Below are 27,135 nucleotides of genomic sequence, written 5' to 3'. Positions count from 1 at the left end.
AGACAAATCCAAGGAGGAGACTGGAACACCCCAATTCTCCCTATATCTAAAGGCTTGGGCAAGGGTTGGCGTATGGTCCATGACCTCCGCAAAATAAATGAAGCCACCGAAACCCTCCACCCGAAAGTCCCGGACCCCTATGTTGCCCTGCAGGCACTCACACCCGCATATCAGTTCTTTTCGGTTATAGACTTAGCTAACGCCTTCTTCTGCCTTCCACTCCACCCAGATTGCCAGGAATGGTTTGCCTTCACCTTTGATGGGGAAAGGTATACGTACAACCGCCTCCCGCAGGGTTACAAAGACTCCCCTGGCCTATTCAGTGCAGCCCTAACCCCTATACTCCAACAAATGACGCTCCCTGACAACACCACTGTCATCCAATATGTTGATGACCTACTCATAGCTAGCGAGACAGATACGCAAAATTTGGACGCAGTCCGCTCTTTACTGGACACCCTCGTCACGGCTGGGTTCAAGGTTAAACGTGAAAAATGTCAGATCGCCCGCAAATCGGTATCCTTTATGGGACGCCTGGTAAGCCGCGCAGATTTGTGGTGGTACTGTGGAGGCCAGGTTCTCTACAATTGGTTGCCCCTCAACTGGGACGGCACCTGTGTCCTTGTCACCCTTAACGTTCCCCTCTTCATATCCCCACGGGCCCCCGGGGAGTACACCTTTAACGTCCCACCACCAAGCCTCACTTCCTCAGCCCGACGCAAACGCGCAGCTGACCCACTCTTGGCCCTCACCAACTCCGACGGAGTATGGATTGATGCTATCGGGCAGGCAAGGAATATCCCTGATGAGTACAAACTGGTGGATGAGGTTGCCGCTGGTTTTGAGAGCTTCCCCCTTTTTTCTGCCATTTTCCCTATCACGGTGAACAAAAATGTTAACCGGATCAACCTCCTCCACTACAATATACAACGACTCACTAATCTGACCCGAGATGCTGTTGATGCCATCCACGAGCAACTCGCACAGTCTTCCCTCATGACTTTGCAAAACAGGATGGCTCTGGACATGCTATTAGCCGAAAAGGGAGGTGTTTGTGCCCTTTTTGGCGCCACTTGCTGCACAGCCATTGCTAATAACACCGCCCCGGATGGCAAACTTACCACCACCCTCGTTAAACTACGAGCCCTGGCCACGGAACTAAAACATCAGGCCGGCGTGTCAAACCCGGTTCTCAACTGGCTTAGCTCCACCTTTGGCAACTGGGGTTCTGTACTAGCCCAAGCAGCTCTAGGATTGTGCATCGCATTCGCCATTATCATTATTTGTGCATGCTGTGGAGTTCCGTGCCTGAAAGCGCTTGTTTCGCGCACGATTGACCGTACTCTATCTGGCAGTGCCTCCCCTACACCCATCTACCAGGCCGTAGTGCTACACCATTCACCTGATACGTCCACTTCCCAAACTTCTTGGCCGGAACGCACAGCATCTTCCTGTGCGACCCGTACTACGGTTTACGATTTCCCCTCCACGTCCTAAACTATTATGGCTGTCACGAATTTGACTACCCCATCTCGCGAGGCCCCCTTCACTCTCACCTACTGCTACACTTTGCCTCACTGCATCTCCTGCACATTAAAACCTCCATTAACCTGGGGTGGGATACTTCGATCGTTCGCGGTTATTTCTGTGTACACTTCTCAAGGCCCTGCCATTCCAGAAGTCTCAATGACTCCCCTCACCAGCCACTGTCTCTCACTACCAGCAGGACACCCCTGCTGTGGTGCAGTGATGCCTGCTGCGCTTGCCTTGAGCAGCGTACACGCGTTTTCGGGGCTTACTCTCTATGCTCCTCTCACCCGGTCAGTCAGCAACGTTACATCTCTCTCCCACTCCTACCCTATCCTAACCTCATACCCCGAGGATGCTTAGGTCGACAGTCTACGAATGCCTTCACTCATTGGCAGTCTTTACGCTAGCACTGTCTACTGGCAGCCTACATCAGATACTACTGTGTGTCCCGACGACTCGCCTACAATGGTCACATCACCCGGCATCGCTGAATGAATTCGCCTCGCATCGACACTGACTAACAGCAGGCCAACACCCGGTAGGGTGACGGCTGGTTAGCCAATGGCGGGTGGCCCCACACGGATGAGGGCGCACCTAAACCAGGCTCAGTCTCAGCTCATGGCCCTGCTCTACACCACTCTCAGTCCATGTCTGTGCCCTCTGATGTACCGATGAAGTTCGCTACTCTACACCACGACCAGGCCACAGTACACTGCGCTCTGATCACTGCCGAGCCTGAGACAGCTGCTAGCCACCTGAATTTACCTTTGGATGTTCCGTGGACTGCAGACCTAACTCCCGCACCGACACATCTCTACCTCTCCCTCCCGACCCCAACCCCTTGTCACCTCAACCCCATCACACCCCTTCTCCGTGGCTGACCTAATTGTCTTTCTTTGCAACCCTTGCAGGATTACTATCTCCAGGCTGACACTTCACTGTACAACTAAGGGAGGGCACGAGGTACCCCTATACTATAAGGGGGTGTGGCCTCTATCGAGGCCAAGGGAGGGACTGTTGGGGAGAATCGGCTATCGGGGTACCTACATTGGGGCGAGGGAGGGGAGCACCATTATTAAAGCAGACACTGTCAGATACCAGCTAAAACACAGCCATGTAAAGTAAACCCAGCCACTGCAGGACTGTCTGCCTGGGGCCACATTCCTGGGGGATTAGAACATGTCCGTCAGTTTCAGATCATCCTGTTACACTCTCATTGTTAATAAAGGAAACCGGTAACTATCGGATAGTGTAAATCGCACCGATACTACACTTGATTGATAAAGTACTTGCTAATGCCTCCGCTGACGTCAAACTCATTCGGGTCCTATGTTAAATGATAATATCTGTATATTCGACTATGGAGAACTATTGTGAACGCCCAGACAGCCAGACGCATGGCAATGAGGAAACCCTTCCAACAATAAACTTTTAATTTACAAGATCAGAAACTGCCGAACCCAGGATGTCTACCCATTGTTCGGCACAGCAGGAGTGGGACAGGTATCTCGGGGCAGCCAATAGAGACACTAATCCCTTCACAGACAGGTGAACCGACCAATGAAAGAGCCGAACAAGGGGAACCTGACCGGGAACTCGAGGAAGCGCGAAGTATAACTGCACCAGATCCGAAGGGAGAGACAGAACGCCTTCTCCAACGAATTTGCATGCTTTTGAATTCGTTGTATAGTGTACCAGTTTTGATTCTGTAATAAACGGTGTTTTTGCTCCAAACTCTAGCCGGTTTGATCTCTCCTTCCAACGAACACGTAGAGACGAGACCATTCGGTTTCCGTCTCAACAGATTCTAAGTGATTAAAGACTTAACAGCAATCTAGGTTTGTTCAACATATCACATCAGTTGTCTGACACTTTGATCCTTTACTCTAAATTCGGTGCCCTATGATCCTGTCCCACGAGCTACCTGATGAAGGAGCAGCGCTCCGAAACTTTGCACTTTCAAATAAACCTGTTGGACTATAACTTGGTGTGATTTTTAACTTTGTCCACCTCAGTCCAACACCGGCAACTTCAGCAGAGGGATAAGAAGCTGAGCCCTAAGACTCACTGTGTGAAGATAATCTGTTATTTCCTTCCATCATAACAATGCCATTGAATGTCAGGGCAAATGGTTAGATTCTCTCTTGTTGGAGATAGTCATTACCTAGCACCCTTGTGGTATGAATGTTAGACAAGTGCCAGATATGTCCAGTGCCCATTTCAGTGACCACATCATTTTATTTTGTTTTTGATTGTGGTTTAAATTAGGAAAAGCGTTATTTCACAACAAAGGACTGGGGAAAGAATTGCTGTACTTTTAAAGAGCAAGTTATTGAAGCTTATTTTGTGATTTGGAGGTGCCAGACTGGAGTAGTCAAAATTAAAAATCGCACAACACCAGGTTATCGTCAAACAGGTTTATTTGGAAGCACTAGCTTTCGGAGCCCTGCTCATTCATCAGGTGGTTGTGACAATGAAGGAGCAGCGTTCTGAAAGCTAGTGCTTTCAAATAAACCTATTGGACTATAACCTGATGTGGTGTGAGTTTTAAGCTTGTCTTTAGTTATGTTTACACTATCGTTTTGCAAATAATGTGGGGAAAGGTCTAAAGGATGCTTTAGGCTTTGTGCACACAGTTAAGATTCGATCAATGACAAGTTGGTTTGAGCAATTGTGACCAGTCATGGATGCCAAAGGTCGTCAGCCAACAACAACTCTCTGATTGGTTCCTGGGAACCAGAACAATGCAAGAAGAACCACACATCTCTCTCTCTCTCTCTCTCTTTCCCCAACAAATCAAAGTAAAGAAAGCCTGTTTTTTATTCAACAATTGCTACACAATATTATTCTTAACTAGGAGGTCTAGTGATATGTCTTGTTATTTCAGAAGTTTGAAATAATTGCATTTGTAAACACAAAATTCTGGGGCTTTTTCTGAAAATGCATTTCACAGGTCTCAACACAGGCTGTGAAATGATTACATTCCAGAAGATTCCCTTGGCCTCGGGAATGACTCAGACACCATGAGCCAAGTGGCATGGCCACTCCCACAACCACTTCCGCCCCTCACAATTCCTCACGCATCACACGTGACATCACGTCCGCCCCTCACATCATCGCTGATGCCACACGCTCAATGACTTCCGCCACCCCTACTGCCGTGGTCACCACCACTTCTGCCCCCAGCAACACTGACCTGCATTCTGCTGACACGCCCCCCACAGACCCCACTGTCACTATCCTCACCCCCAGAACCCCAAGGGGAACACTACCCCTGCTCATGACTCCACCCCCATTCCCCCCACCATCACACCCACTCCAGTTACTGGCTCTGACCCCACTCCCAGCTCCACACCCACAGCAGATCCCAGCTCCCAGGCCTGTCGAGTTTTCACCATCCCTCCAGACCTACCCCTCACTGAGGACTCACCTTCATCCCCCTCCGTCCATGCATCAATGAATTTAATACACGCCGTGACGTCGAACAATTCTTCCATCGCCTCCACCTCCGAGCTTACTTTCACAATCAGGACTCCCGCCCAACTTCTGAGGACCCCTTCACCCACCTCCAACACACTGCATCCACCTGGACACCCCGCGCTGGCCTATTAATTGCCCTCGACCTCTTCATTTCCAACTGCCTCCGGGACATTAACCGCCTCAACCTGTCTACCCCCCTCCCTCACTCCAACCTCTCACCCTCACAACGCGCAGCCCTCCAATCCCTCTGCTCCAATCCCAACCTCACCATTAAGCCAGCGGATAAAGGGGGTGCAGTGGTAGTCTGGCGAACTGACCTCTACACCGCTGAAGCCAAACGCCAACTCGAGGACACCTCTTCCTACTGCTCCCTCAACTATGACCCCACCCCCCCATCACCAAACCATCATCTCCCAGACCATACAGAACCTCATCACCTCAGGAGATCTTCCACCCACAGCTTCCAACCTCATAGTCCGGGAACCCTGCACTGCCCGGTTCTACCTCCTTCCCAAGATCCACAAGCCTGACCACTCTGGCCAACCCATTGTCTCAGCATGCTCCTGCCCCACTGAACTCATCTCTACCTACCTCAACACTGTCCTATCCCCTCTATTCCAGGAATTCCCCACATACATTTGAGACACCACCCACGCCCTCCACTTCCTCCAAGACTTCCGTTTCCCTGGCCCCCAACACCTCATCTTCACCATGGATATCCAATCCCTCTACACCTCCATCCGCCATGACCAGGGCCTCCAAGCCCACAGTTTCTTCCTCTCCCAACGTCCCCAAGAGTATCCTTCCACTGACACTCTCATTCGTTTGGCCGAACTGGTCCTCACCCTTAACAATTTCTCCTTTGAATCCTCCCACTTCCTCCAGACCAAAGGGGTAGCCGTGGGCACACGTATGGGCCCCAGCTATGCCTTTGTTGGCTACATAGAACAATTGATCTTCCGTAATTACACCGGCACCACTCCCCATCTCTTCCTCCGCTACAGTGATGACTGCATTGGTGCCACCTCATGCTCCTGTGAGGAGTTTGAGCAAATCATCAACTTCACCAACACATTCCACCCTGACCTTAAATTTACCTGGACCATCTCTGACACCTCCCTCCCCTTCCTGGACCTCTCCATCTCCATTAATGACGACCAACTTGACACTGACATTTTGTACAAACACACCGACTCCCACAGTGGGTGTAATCCACCTGGATTACACCTCTTCCCACCCTACCTCTTGCAAAAATGCCATCCCGTACTCCCAATTCCTCCACCTCCGCCGTATCTGCTCCCAGTAGGACCAGTTCCGCCACAGAACACACCAGATGGCTTCCTTCTTTAGAGACCACAATTTCCCTTCCCACGTGGTTAAAGATGCTCTCCAATGCATCTCGTCCACATCCCGCACCTCCGCCCTCAGACCCCACCCCTCCAACCATAACAAGGACAGAACACCCCTGGTGCTCACCTTCCACCCTACAAACCTTTGCATAAACCAAATCATCCACTGACATTTCCGCCACCTCCAAAAACACCCCACCACCAGGGATATATTTCCCTCCCCATCCCTTTCCGCCTTTCGCAAAGACCGTTCCCTCCGTGACTGCCTGGTCAGGTCCACGCCCCCCTACGACCCACCCTCCCATCCTGGCACTTTTCCCTGCCACCACATGAACTGTAAAACCTGTGCCCACACCTCCTCCCTCACCTCTATCCAAGGGCCTAAAGGAGCCTTCCACATCCATCAAAGTTTTACCTGCACATCCACTAATATTATTTATTGTATCTGTTGCTCCCGATGCAGTCTCTTCTACATTGGGTAGACTGGGCGCCTCCTAGCAGAGCACTTTAGGGAACATCTCCGGGACCCCACTCTGTGGCCTAACATTTCAACTCCCCCTCCCACTCTGCCGAGGACATGAAGGTCCTGGGCCTCCTTCACCGCCGCTCCCTCACCACCAGACGTCTGAAGGAAGAACGCCTCATCTTCTGCCTCGGAACACTTCAACCCCAGGGCATCAATGTGGGCTTCAACACTTTCCTCATTTCCCCTTACCCCACCTCACCCTAGTTCCAAACTTCCAGTTCAGCACTGTCCCCATGACTTGTCCGGACTTGTCCGACCTGCCTAGCTCCTTTTCTACCTATCCACTCCACCCTCTCCTCCCTGACCTATCACCTTCATCTCCTCCCCCACTCACCCATTGTACTCTATGCTACTTTCTCCCCACCCCCACCCTCCTCTAGCTTATCTCTCCACACTTCAGGCTCACTGCCTTTGTTCCTGATGAAGGGCTTTTGCCCGAAATGTCGATTTCGCTGCTCGCTGGATGCTGCCTGAACTGCTGTGCTCTTCCAGCATCACTAATCCAGAATCTGGTTTCCAACATCTGCAGTCATTGTTTTTACCTCTGTGAAATGATACATCCTTGTTTGGCACTTGACTGAAGTGCAGTAGTGAATCCTATTGCTTTCTGGATGTAGTCAGATATGTACAGTTCATTATTAATATTGGAACCACATCACAAGTAACATCCAAAAAGATGAATTGTATCTTCAAGTCCGTAGAACAGATCTGTGTTTCAGACTCTGCTCCAATTATAGTTCCAGAGCTATAGAAAATTACACCCATACTTAGTTACAAGCAGAAAAGATAAAAATTGGTTTGAATTAAAATGGAAATGGGCAAATAAAACTGTAATTTCCAGTGATTTAACCCAATTTCTGGCATTTAGACATACCCAGCTGTACCTCATTGCTTTGAATTGACAAAGGAAGGAAGTTGGATTGAAAGAAGGACAATGAGTTCCAAATAGCCTGCATTAATTCATCAGAAAGCACGTAGTTCATATTGAGTTTTCAAAATTCTGGAAGTATGTAAAATGAAAGTTCAGGTGATGCAAGTTGATGACAATGAAAGTTGATGCATCTTACCAGATTGTTGAAACCCAAGTTTCTTAAAGCTTGCTTTACAGCAAGAAATTTGTCCCTGTTTTGAACTGTTTCAGCTGCTGTCACCTCCTCTTGTGAACTCTGATTCATGTACCTGGTGCAGAATAGGACAGTTAATTCAATTACTTAATAAGAACAACTGATGCTTTACTGCTTCTGGCCATCTGGTGCTCACTCTGCATGGAACATACAAGAATATTATTCTTCAGGGAAAACTAATCCCCCAACTGGACAGTTCAAATTTACATCAGTAACAGAAACATAAAAAGGAGTTTTTGACCTTGAATTTGATATGTTTTTCAGCTTCCATGCTGCATTGGTTTGTAGAATGGAACATGATTGCACTGAAGGATGTGTAGAGAATAAGACTGCATGCAGTATCATACACTCCCTACAGTGTGCAAACAGTTCTTTCAGCCCATTGAGTCCACACTGACCCTCCAAAGACCATCTCAACCAGATCTAACCCTATCTCTGTAACCCTGCATTTCCCATGGCTAACCCACCTAGCCTACAATCTATGGACACTATGCAATTTAGCATGGCTAATCCACCTCACCTGCACATCTGTGGAATGTAGGAAGAAACTGGAGCACTGGAAGGAAACCCGTGCAGTCACGGGGAGAATGCGCAAACTCCACATGCAGTCGCCCAAGGCTGGAATGGAACCTGGGTCCCTGGTGCCATGAGGCAGCATTGGTAACAGTGAAGCACCATGCCCCACAACACTCAATTTATTAAACAGATGCTTCAAGTTTAATCTGAATCTTTAATCTGGAATACTGATCAGCCAGAACCTGGGATTGAAGAGTAAACTCCTGAAGCAGAGTGAATCAGAAGATTTCTTTGCCTTCTGGGTATATACATACAACTCACTTCTTGCTGTTATACTTTCCATTATCAGATAATACATTTATTGGAATAAACGGAGCATCCATTGACTCACCATAAGCAAAACTCTGGGATCTATTAGATAATATGGAATGGGATCTGAGACTATTCAGGAAAAATCTAGCACATACCTGTGGACAAAAGGATTGCTGAGGTACAAAGCACACCTCTCCTCAGTTGACAGACCATCAATCATCAGGTAGAAAATATTAAAATTGCACTGGTTCAGTGGACGAGAGATAAGGCGAGACTTCTCTAAACAGAAGGTATAAACTCTGGCTGCAAGAAAAATCATCTGTTAACTTATCAGAACAGTGTCACATCTTTCAATTAGGTTTTATGGACTATTGATTCCCAAGTGTGCCATGCAATAACAATGTACTTATTTTAAAACTTATTTTGCTTTAATAGGTGTTGTCCAAAGTTAGCCATGTCAATTATATTCTAAGTTAAAAATCGCACAATACCAGGTTATAGTAAACCTGTTGGACTATAACCTGGTGTTGTGTGATTTTTAACTTCGTCCACCCCAGTCCAACACCAGCACCTCCACACCATGATTATATTCTAGTTATAAAAGAAGGTGCATTCCATGTTCCCAATGACATTCCAAAATAAAAATGCATTCTCAATCAATCAATCACTTAATGGATGAAAAATCACCGACGTCATCTAAGTCTTATCATAAGATGTCTACTGCTTTCTGCTTGGAAAATGGAATCAACTCTGTATTGACAGGAGCATTGTTAATGAAATGGTGTTATCTTTCTGATGTTGCCCAGAGATTATCTGCTGATACATCTCCTGTGGACATCACTGTGGGCAGATCCCTTGTGACTTTGCCTCAAGTGTGCCTCAGCTCCCTGGTGCTGTGAGGCAGCAGTTACAGGCAAGAGCAACTACAACACCATCAGTAAACCCAGCAAGAACCGTTATTCACCAGCAGCTTCTGCACTGCTTTCAGAGGGACAAGCTGCAAGTAAACATTTCCCAAGCAGGCAGAGGAGAGCGAGCAGACTTCAGATTTACAAACTTAGTAATCCTTTTCTACAGCTCTCTGAAAGATCATGCAGGTGCCAATCAAAGACTGCCTTGGGTCTTCATCCCTGAACTGTGTCATCTGATGAAGGTGGACAGAAGGAATGGGTGGCCCTCCCATAACAATGGTCTTCAAGGTTACAGCTACCATGGATATTTTTATTCCAGTAGCTCATTTCAAGGAATAACTGTGGAGCTGTGAAGCGAATCCCAATTTCCGACCCGTAACTGCGTCTGGAAGGTCACCGATGACATCTTCTCCAGAACATAACTGGCTTTTTCTCTCCCTACCATGACGAGGAGAGCCAAACTGCTCATTTAGTGGGATTATCCACCATTGCTGGCTTCCCCCCCACCACAAGTGCAGGGTTCCATAAACCATAATAACATTCCTTTCAGAGCATCCTATCACTCACTGCAGAGTTCATCAACAGAAAAGGCTTTTGTTCCATCAAAGTTTAAACAATCGGCCAGAGCATTTAGCTGTTTGACTAAAAGTTAGTTCTACAAGTTAATATGGTTAAGCTAGTTCCATAAATAACCATGATGCAAAAATCAATAAAGTGAAACAAATGCAGGGTGAAATGTCTACAAATGAAATTTAAGTTTGGAGAAAATGCAAATTTCTACTTAATAGAGGTATATAAGATGATGAAAGGCACAGATAGAATGGATAGCCAGAGGCTTTTTCCTAGGGTGGAAATGGCTATCATGAGGGGGCATAATTTTAAGGTGATTGGAGGAAGGTTTAGGGGAGATGTCAGAGGTCGGTTCTTTACACAGAGAGTAGTGGGTACATGGAATGCACTGCCAGCAGTGGTAGTAGAGTCAGAGACTTAGGATAGGCACATGGATCATAGTAAAATGAAGGATATGTAGGTTAGACTGATGATTAGATTGCCTACATTATGGAAACAGACCCTTTAGCCCAACAAATCCACACCGACTCACTAAAGAGTAACCCACCCAGATCCATTCCCCTATCCTATATTTGCCCTTGACTAATGCACCTAACACCATAGGCAATTTAACATGGCCAATTCACTTGACCTCCACATGTGGGAGGAAACCAGAGCTCCCAGAGAAAGCCCATGCAGACACAGAGAGAACGTGTAAACTCCACACAGACAGTCGCCCAAGGTGGGAATCAAACCCAGGTCCCTGGTGCTGTGAGGCAGCAGTTCTAACCAATGGACCACCATGCCACCTGATCTTAGAGTAGGATAGAAGTTCGGCACAACATTGAGGGCTAAAGGGCTTACATTGTGCTGTACTGTTTTATGTGCTATGTTTTAAAACCCATGTCACTTTTGTATTCTCAACATGTCTTATGCTAATGATTTTGTGACAATATCATAACTTTTTGGAATTAAATTTTAAACCCGGCATGTTAGCTTTGATTAGTCGAGACATTGTTTTGAGAAGTGAGCCAGCTCGTGTCTGTTGCCTATTTTGCTGAGTTGAAACAGGCTCAGAGTTTGTACGTGTGTTTTGTTTTATGCTGCAGAGAACAGAACACTGTGAATTAACGCATGCAATTTTCCACAAAAAAAATTATAAGATGTTCTGATGAGTGCAAGACAAAAAAGCTTTGACAAATATTTCTTTTTTTCAGCAGTACTCAGCATGTTCTGTACTACCAAATGACTCTTTCAAAGCCTGCCCATATCTGTCGCACTGTCAGCTGATGGTGGATTACACCACTGAAGAGTTACTCCCACCACTGGATTGCTCTCATTCCCATACACGATTCAGGCACTTTAAATTTTGGTTGTAATCCCATGTGGAATTGGAAAATGCATGACATTGCATAACGTTAAAAAAAAGAGTCGAAGCTTTTCATCTTCCACTCATCAGGTCTGAAATAGATTAGATTAGATTGGATTACTTGCAGTTCGGCCCAACAAGTCCACATCGACCCGCCAAAGCGCAACCAGCCCATGCCCCTACATTTGCCCCTAGCACTACAGGCACTTTAGCATGGCCAATTCACCTGACCCGCACATCTTTGGACTGTGAGAGGAAACTGGAACACCCGGAGGAAACCCACGCAGACACGGGGAGAACGTGCAAACTACAAGAAAATGAACTTTGGAAAGGAACAAACAATTCATACAGCACACGAAGAGGGTGCTGAGGTTGTCACGGAGATGCAGTATGAACATTGCAACTGGGATTAGCTGTTTCCATAACACTTTCCTCAGTGAGAAAAGGTGAAATATCTTGACATATTCTGACATATTCCCAAGGGGAAATACCTATCCTGTGTTACCACAGTTTATAAATTTCACCTCTCACTCAGTTTACCCACTCAGTGTGATGTGGTTTACTGTTGACCTGCAATGGTCATGCTGTGATACTTATGTTAGTTCCTGTAACACAATGGCAAGATGTGGGTCACTTAGTAGTGAAGTTTCCATGAACCTTTATTCCAGCATCTGGTATATATACATACATTACAATCACAGACTAGGCTCAAGCTGAGCAATTTAATTGTACTGCAACATGCTTCCCTCAGCATATCATGCTGCAAGAGACCAGAACTTGATAAGATGGAAACTATCACTAGTTTCCATACATGTAGACAAAGTAGGACACCACTTTGACTAGGAAAACACACACATTCTACGACAGTTGAAACAAAGACACGCACAAGATCAAAACTCCATCAATAAACACTCTGATTTAGATTCTATCTACCTTCCCTTGAAAAAAAACAGAAATGATATCACCCAAGTTAAGAAACCAAGACCTATAAATAGAGAAGCGGGACATATCACGAGCACTTCACTGGGACTCTCACTGATGATGTTACCTAGTCAAGGTGACGAAACATCTGAAAACAAACCTTCCAGCTCAGCAAGCTAGCTACATATAATCATATGACAATAAAAATATTATTGTGTCTCTTAAACTGTATTTCTGTTATGATACTTTACACATCATTCCTTTAACTGATGAAGAACTGGACCCTGTCTGTGAATAACTGTAGTTTCTAGCCAGCACAAATAAATAACACGAAGGTGATAATCTTAAGTTGGCTTCTGATGTAATATTTAGGACAGTCAGGTTTATTAGTTAAATGTTGTCCAACAGCAGAACCGCATCTAATATTGGACAAAATGCTTTGAGTTTTGTAAGCACAGGCTCATTAAGCTCAGATGATGTGTTACCACTGTCAGTGGTCAAAAGGATATGTTAGTTTGATGCAGTCGCTAGTCATTAGGATGCATTGTCAACATAGCTGGCATCGCGCCAACACTGAAACCCGGGTATCGCATTACCCAACTGTAATGTGGCATACTGTTTGTTTCTTGCCTAATGGCAGCATCGTATTGGCAGAGAATATGGCTCATGTATTTTCTGAAAAAGAGTTGTTCATCCGTTTCTCCAATTTTTAAGATAGCTTTTCCTCGCAGTGTAATCGAAAGGGTAAACTGGGCACCTTTCAGGGCCAGAAGTGACAATCTTGAGCCTTTCCATCAGTTCACGTGACTGATGATTTAAGGCACCTGAGATTGGTATTAGACTTACGCAGTGAGCAGAAGGCACCAATCATATTTCGAAGATTACCAAGAAATGAGAGCTTGCATTGGATGTCAGTGAAGAAATCTAATGCCTATGTCATTCACTGAATGGAGGTTTGTGGTGGGTACTGGTTAAAAAAAAGTCTATCAGCAAATTGAACAGCCGACAGGAGAAGAGGGAGCTGGCTTGACTGCTCTATTCAAAGGTAAATCTAAGCCCAGGATGGAATCTATAAAGGCATGGAAGGAAATTCTTACATGCACCTGCAAATTCAAATATAGTAAATGAGATATCACATATCAAACACTTCAAAGTGGTTGACTATTACTTTATCGAAGACATGGTTTTCATGAAAATGCAATAAAGTTGAATGACAGCCACTTTCTGTTCTGCCATCCTGAACCATCCAATAATTAAAATCAGTTATGGCCTCTGGTTCTAAACTCCACCATCTGGGAAAATATCTACCCTAAGTTTCCACTTTTATAAATTTCATTGCAATCACATCACACAATTCAAAACTCGAGAGAATACAGATCCAACCTTTTCTCATAGGATAGTCCCACTATGTCAGGAGCAAGTCTCCCTCTATGGCAATGACATTTCTGCTGAGATAAGGAGACCAAACTTGCACACAATACTCCAGATGCAGTCTAAGCAAGCTCCAGTGCAATTTGCAAGACTTCACTACTCTGGTATTCAAATCCTCTTGCAATAAAGGCTAACATTCTATTGGCCTTCCTATTAGCTTGCTGCACATGCATACTAGCCTTCTGTAGCAGATCCATACTGACAAGAAATACTGACCAGACCCCTGACCATTGAGTTTGTAGCTCCTAGACTTATGGTATGCAAATTCTCCTGTCAGCCTCTACCAGTTGACCACTTCCCACTGCCCAGACTGTAGTCAGGCACATTCCTTGACCATGATAAGCCCAAACAGATGACTGACTATGAAAAGTCCCCGAACTGTGTGTGAACTGTGTCCATGACTGACAGTACAAGGATCTCCTGACCAACCGTGGCTCCCCCTTATCTGGGTTGAGGACTAGCCCTTGCCAGTTTCGAAGATAATCTTTTCATGGAATGACCATGCAGTGTGCTGCACAAGCAGCTGGAAGTGTTAGATTCACGTCTTGATGTGCCAATCACCAAGACTCTCCTTCCACAACAAGCAATCTGTCCTTATGTCTACATGAAACAGTATCTCATAAAAGCAGCTTTGGGAACCTTAGCTCTGGCTGAAGTGGCAAAGCACTAACAGGTTGGGGATGTCAAGGCAACTTTAAGCATGAAAGCTGTGAGAATGCAGGTAGATACTAACTGTGTGAGCAAGCCAGCAATCAGCCCAGTCAAATCAGCATGGCTCTCTGCCTGTCCTTGCACGCAATGTATCCCTTTAGCTGCCTTTCAATGTTCCTTACAACACAATACTGTTCCAAAATAAAGCAGAGAACTGCTAGAGATCTGAAGCAACACAAAAATTGCTGGCAAAACTCAACCAGTCTGACAGCATCTGTGGGAAGAAAGTAGAGTTAACGTTCTGAGTCACTGACTCTACATTGGAACTGCGAGTTGTGTCCTTTATGCACCATGACCTGCCAGTGTACCGGAGAAGTGCCATGATGGACATACAGGTTGGCAGATGCCAGATGCCAATGTCCAAGAACAAGGGGTGCACACAACCCGTGCCCATGGACACTCCGAGATTTACATTGGCAGTGGACAACATGAAGGTCAGTTGGAGCAAATGTCAAACAGAATCCATCAGTAACCCATTCTGGTATCCATGTCTTCTTGATGTCGAGCTTGTTCATTAAGGTAGGAACCTGAATATTATTAAGATAGGTTGTACTATCAACATGACATTAAATATTCATTGGCAACTTGCCACCTCGCCATGACATTGATGAAAAGCATAAATGATGCAGTGAGCTGCTCCTACCATGGGGATGGGCTTCACCTCCAACTTAATTGCAAATCTCAAGATAACCCATGTTACTCAAACTCTTCTAAGATTTCACCCACAGTTTCTAAAGTTCCCAGATGTTCTATCAAGGTCTTACTTGGCTGGTTGAAAGGATCGAGGAGAAAGTGAGGACTGCAGATGCTGGAGATCAGAGCTGAAAATGTGTTGCTGGAAAAGCGCAGCAGGTCAGGCAGCATCCAAAGAGCAGGAGAATCGACGTTTCGGGCATGAGCCCTTCTTCAGGATTCCTGAAGAAGGGCTCATGCCCGTAACGTCGATTCTCCTGCTCTTTGGATGCTGCCTGACCTGCTGCGCTTTTCCGGCAACACATTTCAGCTCTGGTTGAAAGGATCATCAAGGCAGGAAAGTCTTACAGCAATTCTACAGGAAGCAGAGCTGTAACCAATAGCTGGTGTTTTGTTATTGATAAAAGTAGCTGTAAATACAGACCGCCCAGCTATTACAACCAATAATCTGGCAAAGGAACATTGAGGGCCCAATGGTTTTGAAGTGAATTTGGTATCTACTGTTAATGGCACAGTGTAAGGGGGAGGTGGGAGAGGATGGAGAACATGGAGAGAAGAGAATGTGAATAGATTTGGGAGGAGAGGAGAGACAGGAATAAAAGAAGGGGAGAGGAAGATGTAATAGCAGTAGTTTCCCGTTATAGGTGCTTTCATGAACAGGGCTGGACCAGCAGAACCAAAACTAGGCCATGAAAAGTTTTTAACATCACTAATAATCTCATTCTCTGGCAACATTTGTGTCATTATGGAATTGGGAATCAGCACTGTATAATAGATTCACACATCTGTGGATTAATTCAAATCCCCAAACCAACATGATTTTAAATGGTCAGTGCAAGCTGGTGTTAATCTGAACCAGGGTTCAAGACCCATGCCAACCTATAAGTTATGAATACTCTGGAATTAGTGAGTTACATATCTCACCCTTTCTAGTTTGCATTTCGATAAGCTCTGCTCCAAGAGTACAATTTGGTGAAATCCTGAAAGTTAAATGCTTCCACAAAAAAAGCCTTACCTCCAATTAAAGTCCTGTTGTTTTCACCGAACTGCAATCCTAGGTATTTTATATACCGACTGGAGTTCTCATTCAGTGTTGTGTTTGCATGGCCAAACGATTCCAACACACAGCTAACCTGAAAGAAAAATATTCATCAATAAATAAAATATCACCAGTACTGGCATGTACAGCTTTACACTCCTTTCTGTTGTGCAAGTGACATGGAGACTAAAAGCAGTATGCATGAATAAAGTTATTCTTACTTAATTACGTAAGTTAAAAATCACACACAACACCCCAGGTTATAGTCCAACACATTTAATTGGAAGTACAAACTTTCGGAGCGTCGCTCCTTCATCAGGTGCTACTTTGGAAAGCTAGTGCTTCCAAATAAACGTGTTGGACTATAACCTGGTATTGTGTGATTTTGAAGAATTTTTGATTATTTTTATATATTCAGTAAAATTTAAATATTTCTAAACTGGTCGTCGAAACGGAGAGATTCATTTTTCCACAGTGACTTCATTGTCCTTTGTTTTAAGAAAAGAATGAAGCTTCAAATGATTCTTTTTTATTTGTAGTTTACAGTAGATATTTTAATTGGGAGGGAGCAAAATTTGGTCCTTGTGTCTTTTGAATAAGGTGCACCACACCAGAATATCTGTAGTGGCTGTCACCAACGAATGTCAGTGTAACATTCATGAAAATGATCGATTTCTGGTTCACAGCTGAATGCCTTACCTGCCTGATTAGAATTTGATTGACGCCCTTACTCCCACTAGCTCCTCTAACCTGAAATGGAACATCAATATTTTCTTCTGCCTTAGAAGGAATTCACTTTCTCTGTCATGTTATAATCACGATTTCCCCTCAAGACCATAAATTGTTCACAATTGAAATACAGCCAACACTCAAACACAGCTCAAATAAAATGAAGGACTATGGATGCTGTAAATCTAAAAAAGAAATTGCTGGAGAAACTCAACAGGTTTGGAAGCATCTGTGGAGTGAGAAAGAGAGTTTATGTTTTGAGGAGTGACCCTTCTTCAGAACACTAAGAGTTCACAATGACAGTTCTGAGGAAAGGTTGCAGGACCTGCAACATTGACTCTGCTTTCTGTCCACAGATGCTGCTAGGTCTTCTCATTTTCACTGCAACACTGCTCCCTAATCTGAGAAGACTCCTGTATTCTATATTCTGCACTGAAGGTCAGAAAATAAATACCACACTTGTTGAAATTTTTCAACCTTCAAATGATTTCACTTCTAGATCTCACTGTAGTTTAATCTTGTTACATTTGTTCATTTTCTTTAGATTCGCGGTTGACTCTTCACCTTTATATCTCATTTTAAAAAGGAATCTTCCTAAAAATGCGATCTTAATCCATATTCACAGTATTGTTTCCTATTTGTAAGTTATTCTCAAAACAGAATATTCCACAACTGATTTGAGGGGGCTACAGTAATCATTGTGTTTCAGTCACATTATTAATTCTCCAGTTGTTCCCTCTTTTGCTCCTAAAGATTGTTTTTATTTGAGAGAGATGTGCATTGTAGCAGCTCCTTATGCCTGAGAACAGCCTTTGAGACCAGATCACTCCATGCTCCAAACAAATTACTAATTCTGGTATCATCCCTCAGAAGAGGTGCATCTTGTGGGATTTTCTATCATTTCTAGAGTCTCATATGCAGTCAATGTCAATCAGAATTTCACATGATTGTCTGCCCATTTACCTGGGTGAACTGAAAATCATGGGTTTGTAATATGCAATGTAAGCAAAAAACTCATAGAACTGTGGATGCTGGAAATGAGAAATAGAAACAAAATTTCTTGGAAAAACTCAGCAGGTCTGGCAGCTTCTGTGGAGAGAAGGAAAGGTTAAAATTTTGGGTTCAGTGACCCTTCTTCAGAACTGACTCAATCTGCGCTAGCTGCACTTTTAGTTCCATCGGCAGTCTGTGATTCTAACCCATTCAACCAACCACTAACTCACGAGAAAGGTGCATGATTAGACCCCAACCTGGAGAAAGGCAGGGAATTCTGCTACTGTGTGGGCTAACACTCCAACGCTCAAACAACCTCAGCATGATCGACTACCTGGTCATTTAACCCATGTCAATTATTGTCATCATTGATAGAGTCAGCATTAAGTGATCTTCTAAATACTAATTAATCATGTGATGTGCTTTGACATGATAAAATGCTGAGCGTTGGTAAGGTCCACACATGGGCATTCCCATGATGCCTAATGCTTAGCAACAGCAATGTAACAAGAGGAGCAGCTTAACCACAAAGAGGACCATGTGGCTCAGTGGTTAGCACTGTTGCCTCATAGCACCAAGGACCCAGGTTTGATTCCAGCTTCTGGCAACACGTTGTCCCTGTGTCTGCGTTGATTTCCTTTGGGTGCTCTAGTCCAAAGATGTGCAGGCTAGGTGGGTTAGCCATGCTAAACTGTCCCATGGCATCCAGAAATGTGCAAGCTAGGTGGATCAGTTATGGGAAATGCAGGGATATAGGGTGCATCTGGCTGGGTTGCTCTTAGAAGGGTTGGTGTAGACTCAATTTACTGAATGTCCTGCTTCCACACTGTGGAGATTCTACGATTCCCCATCCCTTTGGGCCACCTTGAGCCTCTACAGCCCCAGCATTACCCAACCATTTCTGAAAAGGAAACTCTGACCTGGTCCACTTCCAGAATGTGAGGGCATTCTGATCACTGACTCAACAGTTTGTATTGAATTTAGTTTTCAACAGAGATTTTGTAAGTTATTTACAATTAGGAAAAGGGATTCTAGTTAGACAGTGTTTCAAATGGAAAGGAGGAGTATTTTCTAACTCATGAAATACCATGTATTGCAAATATAGCAAGTAGTGAAGTGTTGGAGTGTCTTGAAAAATGGAAACCGAAGTCCAGTTAATTGGATGAGATCATACTTTGAAAGATGCAACTTCTCAAGTTGCTGAAGTGAATGGAAAGAATATAAAGAGGAATCTTATATACTTCAGAATACAAAAATGCTCCACTGATCTCTTTGGTTTCAACATGTATGAGGTGCTGAATTCTACAAGATGTGGTATCATAAGTGACACAAGTGTTTGTATAATTATCCGTCATATTTTTCACTATTTCATTGTTGGTAATAATAGTTATCAAGGTTTGTTCATTTGAAATCAAAGCCTATAAGCACCTTTAAACTTCAATGACCAGGATGCAGAGACTGAAACAATGACCGGGAAAGAATGTAAAATCTGTGGTGTGAGAGATCATAATGAGTGAATAATTACAAATTCTATAAGGTAGCTGGAAAAGCTTAAGGGTTATCCAAGTCAAGATAATGGAAAAGCAGCCTGCCAGTGAAAACGCCTCACAAAGTTCCAGAAAGATGATGGAGATATAGTTTGGTATCAGCTGCGTCAATGACAACGAGGTCTTGAAGAGGAACATTGCTGAGGATCGAGAAGCAACCAAGGATGAATATTATTTGAAAAGAGTGAATATAAAATATTCCTAAAAGATAAAATGAAAATTTACTTAAATGCAAACTGTTACATTACACATTAAGCATGCAGTGTAATGCAGCTGATGTTCCAGGTGATGGCACTAGTAACTAAAGGAAAGGGTATGGGAAATATAAATTGCTTAAAAAGAAATAAAACAATGTACAGTCATGAAATGCAGTCACGGTTGATCCAATAATTGTCAACTCTGCTCTCCAGCCTTTCTCTGAAAAACCCTTCATTACTTCGCTGATTAAAAATCTATGTATTTAATGACCTAACCTTTACAGCACTTTGCAGTAAAACTTCCACAGATTCAAGAACAAATTCCTCCTCTGCTTTAATTGGAACCCCAACCTACTCAATCTCTCCTCATGGCAGAACCCTTCCATTCTCAGGGTCAATCTAGTGAATCTTCTCTTGACTATCTCCTATACCTATACAATCTTTCTTTGATTATGTGACCTAAACAGTTCACAGTAAATCAACTAATGCTTGTAGAGTTTCAATAAGGTTTCCACACTTAGAGTCACAAAGTCATAGAAACCTATAGCGTGGAAAAAGGTCCTTTGGCCTATTACCAGTGAACTATACAAATCCAAATTTCCAAAACTTAACCCATTGTATTGTATGCCTTGACATCACAAGTGCACATCTATTTTTATATTGCATTTCCTTTGAAATAAAGGTCAATCTTTCACTTACTTTCCCTATTATTTGCTGAACCTGTATGCCAGCTTTTATTACAACTCATTGGATAAGGACAGACTCCCAAATCTCTCCACGCTGTAGCTTTCTGGTCTTTCTCAATTAAAAAAAAACTATCCAGCTTCTCAATTTTTCCTGCAAAGGTGCATAGTCTCACATTTTTTACACTATATTACATCTGCCAGTTTTTTTGACCACTTGCTTAATCTCTATTCCTCTGTAGACTCTTTGTGTCATCTTCACTATTTACATTCCCACTATTTTTCTGTCATCTGCAAACTTGGCTACAGTACATTCACTTTCCTCATCCAAGTCATTAACACAAATTGTAAATAATTGTGGCCACAGTACTGTTCCCTATGGCACACCATTAGTTACACATTGCTATCCTGAAAATGCCCCACTTATTCCAAATCTTTCTCTTCTATTAGTTAAGCCAATTTTCTATTGATGCTAATAGACTGTTTCCTACACCATGGATTTTTCTCTTAAGTAGATTAACATGTGATACCTTACCAGTACAAATGTATTATATCCACTGCTACCCTTTCATCCATCCTGTTGTAACCTCTTCAAAGAAACCTAGTAAATTTGTCAGGCATGATTTTCCCTTTGTGAAGTCATACTGATGTTGCTTGATCATTTTATGTATTTTCTAAGTGCGCTGCCATTACATCCTTTATAATAGACAGTATTTTCTCAATAACAGATGTTATTGGCCTATAATAAGTTGTTTTTCTACCTCCTTCCTTTTTTAAATAAAATGTTACATTGCCAGTTTTCCAATTGTCTAGAACCTTTCAGAATCGAAGCAACCTTGGAAAATTATGATCCATGGACCCGTTATCTCTGTAGCTATTTCTTTTACAATCCAATGATTCATCCTATCAGTTCCAACGGATGAATCACTCTTTAGCCCCAGTGATTATTTAGTGTTTTTGGAACGTTGTTCACATCTTCTATTGTGAAAACTGATGCAAAATATTCAGAACATTCTTCTGCCATTTCCTCATTCCCCATTATTATTTTACTAGCCTCATTCTTTCAGGGTATTTGTTTACTTTGGTCTCTCTCTTCTGTTTTATAGTTTTAAAGGAAGTCTTGTTGTTCAGCTTGAAATCACTTCCATTTACTCACAGGCCATTCAGCCCAATGGGCCCATGCCAAGTTTTTCAATCCACTCAGGCCCCCTCCCATTTTTTTCATCCAAATCTAGCATTGTTAACATCTCCTCCCTTCTCCCTCAAATGCTTGACTAGTTTCTCCTGAAATGCATCTTTGCTTTTTACTTGAACCATTCCCAATGATAGCAAGTCTCACATTTTCTCCAATCTTTGTAAAGTTTTGGTCTCCTTACTTGAGATAGGATGGACTGGCACTGGACGGGGTATAGAGAAGGTTCACTAAGTTGATTCCGGAGTTGAGAGGGTTGACTTATGAGGAGAGGCTTAGTAGACTGGGATTATATTCATTGGAATTTAGAAGAACTAGGGGGTATATTGTACAAACATAAAATTATGAAGGAATTGGAGAGGATAAAAGTAGAGAGAATGTTTCCACTGGTGGGTGAAACTAGGACAGGAGGGTATAGCCTCAAAATTAGAGGGAAGCAGGTTTGGAACTGAATTAAGAAGGAACTTCTTCACCCAGAAGGTTGTGAATCAGTGGAATTCCCTGCCCAGTGAAGTAGTTGAATCTTCCTCATTGAATGTTTTTAAAGCAAAGATAGATAATTGTTTGAATGGTAAAGGAATTATGGGCTACGGTGAGAGGGCGGAGAAGTGGAGTTGAGGTCACGGAAAGATCAGCCATGATCTTATTGAATGGCGGAGCTAGCTCGATGGGCCAGATGGCGTACTCCTGCTCCTAGTTCTTATGTTCTTATCTAAAATAGATTTCTTTAGATTTCTCTGTTGGATTTCTTGCTGAATATTTTTAATTGACAGCCTTATGCCCGAAACGTCGATTGTCCCTCTCCTTGGATGCTGCCTGATCTGCTGCGCTTTTCCAGCAACACATTTTTCAGCCTCTTTCATCACAAGAAGAAACATTTCCTCTATATCCCACTGCTATCAAAACCTGCCACGATTTTAAAGACCTCTATTAGGTCAGATCTCAGAGTTTTTTCAAAAAAAAGACTCAGCCTTTCAATTCTTTCTTAGTATGTATATAGTATGTTGAGAGACACATTGGCATGCAGACCACATTGGCCTATGGCTGAATATGACAAAATGGCTATTAGGGGTTTCCTTTTTAACTGACACCTTGAAAGGAAGTTTTAGCTGAATCAACATTTCATATAGCTTAAATCATGGCCTTCACAGACAGACAAGAAAATGCCTCTAAGTCTTAGTAAGATGGGACTAGAATTCAAATAGAAAGACGTTAATAAGGCAGCTCAGATGAAAACCATTGGATTTGAGATTTCTAATTTTTATATGAAATAGAAAGGGAAAGCTTGACCTAACTGAGATGAGGCGTTTCAAAACAATTAAAATTATATATTAGATTAGACGCAAAGTCATACAATAATAGCAGTTTAGATTTATTAGGCCTTGAGGAATTAAATTTATGAAAGCAGTTAACCTGGATGCAGAGACACCCTTGAAGAAACATTTTTCTCCATCAGCAAAAAGATTACAACAAAATGTGATCAACAAGGTAACCTCACAAGAATACCAAGATGTAAATAACGTAGCAACAAGGTGGGTAGGGGGAGGGGGGGGGGAGTGGGGGGGGCGCAGAATTAATTTTGAAACAGGGTCACCATGACCTCGAGAGAATAGACAACAAGATCTGACTTGGCAAGTCAGATACTTAGAAAGTTATACACAGTTAAACCTAACACTATGATTCTGTGACAAAGCGAATAATTTTGGAAACAAGTCAGATATAAGTGAATGCACTCCTGAAATTGTTCACTTTGCCATAGAATCCTAGTATGAGGTCTAACAATGCATAATTTTATAAGTAACTGTATATTAGAGCTGATATTGCAAATATTATAACAATTGGTAGAAATTAAGACCTTTTTAACCTTCAGTACTAAGATCAGCAAGGGATATGAATTGCATTGTGGAATTTAAATAATCATTAGTAATAAGCAAACATTCAATTCCACTGGCAAGTGTCTAGGAAGGGACTTAACAATCAGTGTGGGATTGTGGTCAGTAACATAAGAGTCCAAGGATAGGTGATAAAGGTCGGGCAAACATCACGAGATGAAGTTGCCCCTCATTGATGATGCATTCACAGGACTGGATTCTGGATCAGAGGGGATGTGACAAGCACTGGTATCAATGTTGCATAAAACCATTGTAAGGCGATATGTGTAAATATCAGGACTTTACTGGAAAAAGTAGAGTATCACTGACCTCCGATCTGAGCTGTATTTAAGAGGGCAGAAGGGTCACATATGAAAGCCAGATTCAGAGCGGTCTCTGGTCTCTCCCACATGTGTGGTAAAGGAGCTCCAAATAAAGATTGACTTGTGCTACTGCACATTGGACTCAGACTCCTCTTTAAAATTCCTCTCCAACAAACAGCCAGGCGTCATCAGTATAATAACGATGCTCTCATTGGCATTGGGGTAATTGGACAGCTTGTGCATGAACTACACAGGGTCCAGATGCAAGAGACAGCAGTTCTCTGCAGCGAACTAACCACAAAGTGAAAGGTAGCTCATCTCTCCTCCCATTTGCTATTGCCCCTAAACAGTGACAGAAAGACCCAAAAACAAATGAGTTGAATGCCCTGTGTCTTTAGCGAAGAACTGAAAGGATCTGGAAAAAAAGGTCAGAGATCAGAAGGATTTGGAAGAAGCAAAAGAGAGATCTCATCAAATCATGTGGACTTGTGTGCTACTGGACGACATTTCTCCAGTATCTTTACCTTCATCCGTAACATTGGTGTTTGTTCGCCTATGTCTGGTTGTATTTCTGATCGGATTTAGGAAAAGGATAGTGCTAACAGAGTTATAAGTCAAGAACTCCAAATTTGTTTTCCTTTTGTTAGATATGACTTTTTTTTAAGAAATCATCTTTCTATATCATTTTATCAATGTAATATAACAAGTTGGTTTGCATGCAATAATTTGAGCGTGATCTAACCAAGGGTGTGATGTAAGTTGAACATAACTTCCCTACTTTTCAATACTATCCCATTGGTATAAAGGACAGAAAATTAAAAGATTAAAGGTCAGTAATAGAGCCCCAGCTTCTGGAGAACAAGACAGCTGTAAGTTGCTACCTTTATCTTATGGGAAATACAATCAACAATTTACAAAATGCACTTTGTGCGGATTGCATATAAAGGCTGGATAATGAAAGCTGAACACAGTTCACATATTAAAGCCTGTAATGTTTAGTCTTGGTGTCCCATCAAATGATGCACCATGCTGGGGGCAGAATTACAATGTTCAAAAACCAGACGAGTCTGAATATTTTGCTTTTAGTTTCAATAAGAAGTGAGCAACAACGTCATATTATCTTAATCCTAATACTACATGGATTACAAGAGGTTTTTTTTGCCACACGATTATTTATTCTTTGCTACTTACGTGGTTAATCTTTGTTTCAAGCACACACTCAGTGGTCATTGATCTACACGCCAGGTGCTTCACAATGTGTTTGCACGCTTCTGTTTTGCCTGATCCAGTTTCACCACTGCAAGAGAGAAGACGCTAGAGTCTGATCCTTTTTTTCAGAACACATTAAATGCATCAGATGGAAGGAAACAGATTTAACAGAGCATGAAGCTTTAACAAAGCACAGCTAAATACTAATAACTCTCATCTTGGGGTGGGTGGGGGTGGGGGTGAAGAGAGAAAGAGAGAGATGGTGAATTTAACCTGAGGGCGTGTAGGGTTTTCAATTTAATCCCATATTAAAGCTGGAAGTGTGCCCTGGGGTCTGACTCCTTCAGTGGAAAGATACCATCTTCAGAATCACAACCCCATTGTTACAAACTGACCCAAATTACATACACCAATGCTCACATTTCACTGTTCAACTTTATTTATTTTAGCACTCACCAGCAGCGAAGTTAATGAATCCCATTTAAGGTGACGAAGTTTAGTCAAAGCAATTGCTTCTTTAATGTTTATCTCTTTCTCTCCAAAGGACATTAATGCTTACTGAATGGGAACTAAGAATGGAGTTGACAAGGATTGAATACAACAAGGAATAGGTGCTCATGTGGAAATTTAGAGCAGGTTGGACAATTCTGGTACATTTTCCTCAAGCTAACATTTAGGTTAACGGTCAGGCTCTACAAACTAGATAACAATTTGAGTTTAACAGAAGCTGACCGGCAAAATGGCATGGAACAAATAGTATCTTGGGAATTCGGTGTAAGTGCAGACTTATTGCAGAGAGAGATGGAGTTGTTGCTTTTTACATCTCTTCCTCAGCCTCAAATAGCTGGTGATTGTTCATAGACATTAATTAGATGAGCAGGTAAGTGATCGGTTAGTGATTTAGAAAATGTTAATCCATCAAAACACATGCAGTTTAAATTGGCACTGGGGAGATACAAGGAATGTTTTAAATTTATAGTAAAACTGGTTGAACTACACAATAGAATACCTGTAGAATTCTGAGGCACAGAGGGATTTAGTGTTCTTGCGCAAGATTTACAATACATACAGGTTCAACAAATATTTAAACATTAATGGGATACTATCCTAGATTACTGGAGGAATTAGCAGGTTTTAAATTAGATAAACTCCCAGGCTCAAATGAGGTGTACCCTCGGCTATGGTGGAAGACAAGGGAGGAGGTTTGCAGGAGCTACGCCGTTAATTTTCAAATCTTCTCAACATCCTCTGTTAAAACTCACCACATGTTGAGAGAAATTAGTTCCTGTAGTGAGAGCTTAATGACCAAAGTTCATCGATTTAAAACAGCAGCTTAAAAAACTGGAAGGGGAAATTAGAAAACATTTCTTTACACAGTAATTTCGTATCATATACAGAATAAAGGCCATAATCGACCAGTCCATGCTTGCAAACCCTCAAACCAAAAATTCTCTTATTGGCTGTCATTTTGTGATTGGACTTGCTGAAAAATGCTCATTGTGCTTATAGCTATGCTAACAGCAATAGTAAAAAAATCGGTTAAATTGGTAATGTGCCTTAACGATGCTTGTTAAAAGCGACACAGGGACCTTAGGGGTGCTTCTACATCTCTATTGCTTCCCCACAACAATGTCCTGGTGAATCAGAGTTGATTTGCCACACAATCAGCTCGCTTGTAGTTTAAATTTTTGTGATAATTTGACATTTGGCATTCTTTCATTTGTCTCAATTAATGCAATTTGAAAAACTTCAGCTGCATGTCTCTCTTTTAAGCAATTTTTAAGTTCCATACTACGAAGCACATATCTAATAACTCACCACTTATATCAAATCCAGGCCTAGACAAAATTTCTGTTAGCTAACATAACCTTGATTTTGCTAAGTTTCACTGCCTCCCCAATTTTAACTATTAAACTTCCATGCTTTGAGA

General features: G+C 42.8%; 1 protein-coding gene across 1 annotated transcript in view; it reads right to left on the bottom strand.

Moving 5' to 3' along the window:
* Window positions 1-27,135, bottom strand: part of myo16 (myosin XVI) — a 351,480-nt gene that overhangs the window by 166,910 nt on the left and 157,435 nt on the right. Inside the window, exons 13-16 of the mRNA XM_060826459.1 lie at window positions 25,188-25,293; window positions 16,438-16,555; window positions 8,993-9,140; window positions 7,953-8,064 (exon numbers count right to left, since the gene is read on the bottom strand). Of these exons, the coding sequence (XP_060682442.1) occupies window positions 7,953-8,064; window positions 8,993-9,140; window positions 16,438-16,555; window positions 25,188-25,293 (484 nt within the window). The remainder of the gene's footprint in view (window positions 1-7,952; window positions 8,065-8,992; window positions 9,141-16,437; window positions 16,556-25,187; window positions 25,294-27,135) is intronic.

The sequence above is a fragment of the Hemiscyllium ocellatum genome, chromosome 6, assembly GCF_020745735.1.
Source record: "Hemiscyllium ocellatum isolate sHemOce1 chromosome 6, sHemOce1.pat.X.cur, whole genome shotgun sequence".
NCBI lineage: Eukaryota > Metazoa > Chordata > Chondrichthyes > Orectolobiformes > Hemiscylliidae > Hemiscyllium > Hemiscyllium ocellatum.
Note: the sequence above shows the minus strand (reverse complement) of the source record. Positions and strands in the feature narration are given on the sequence as shown.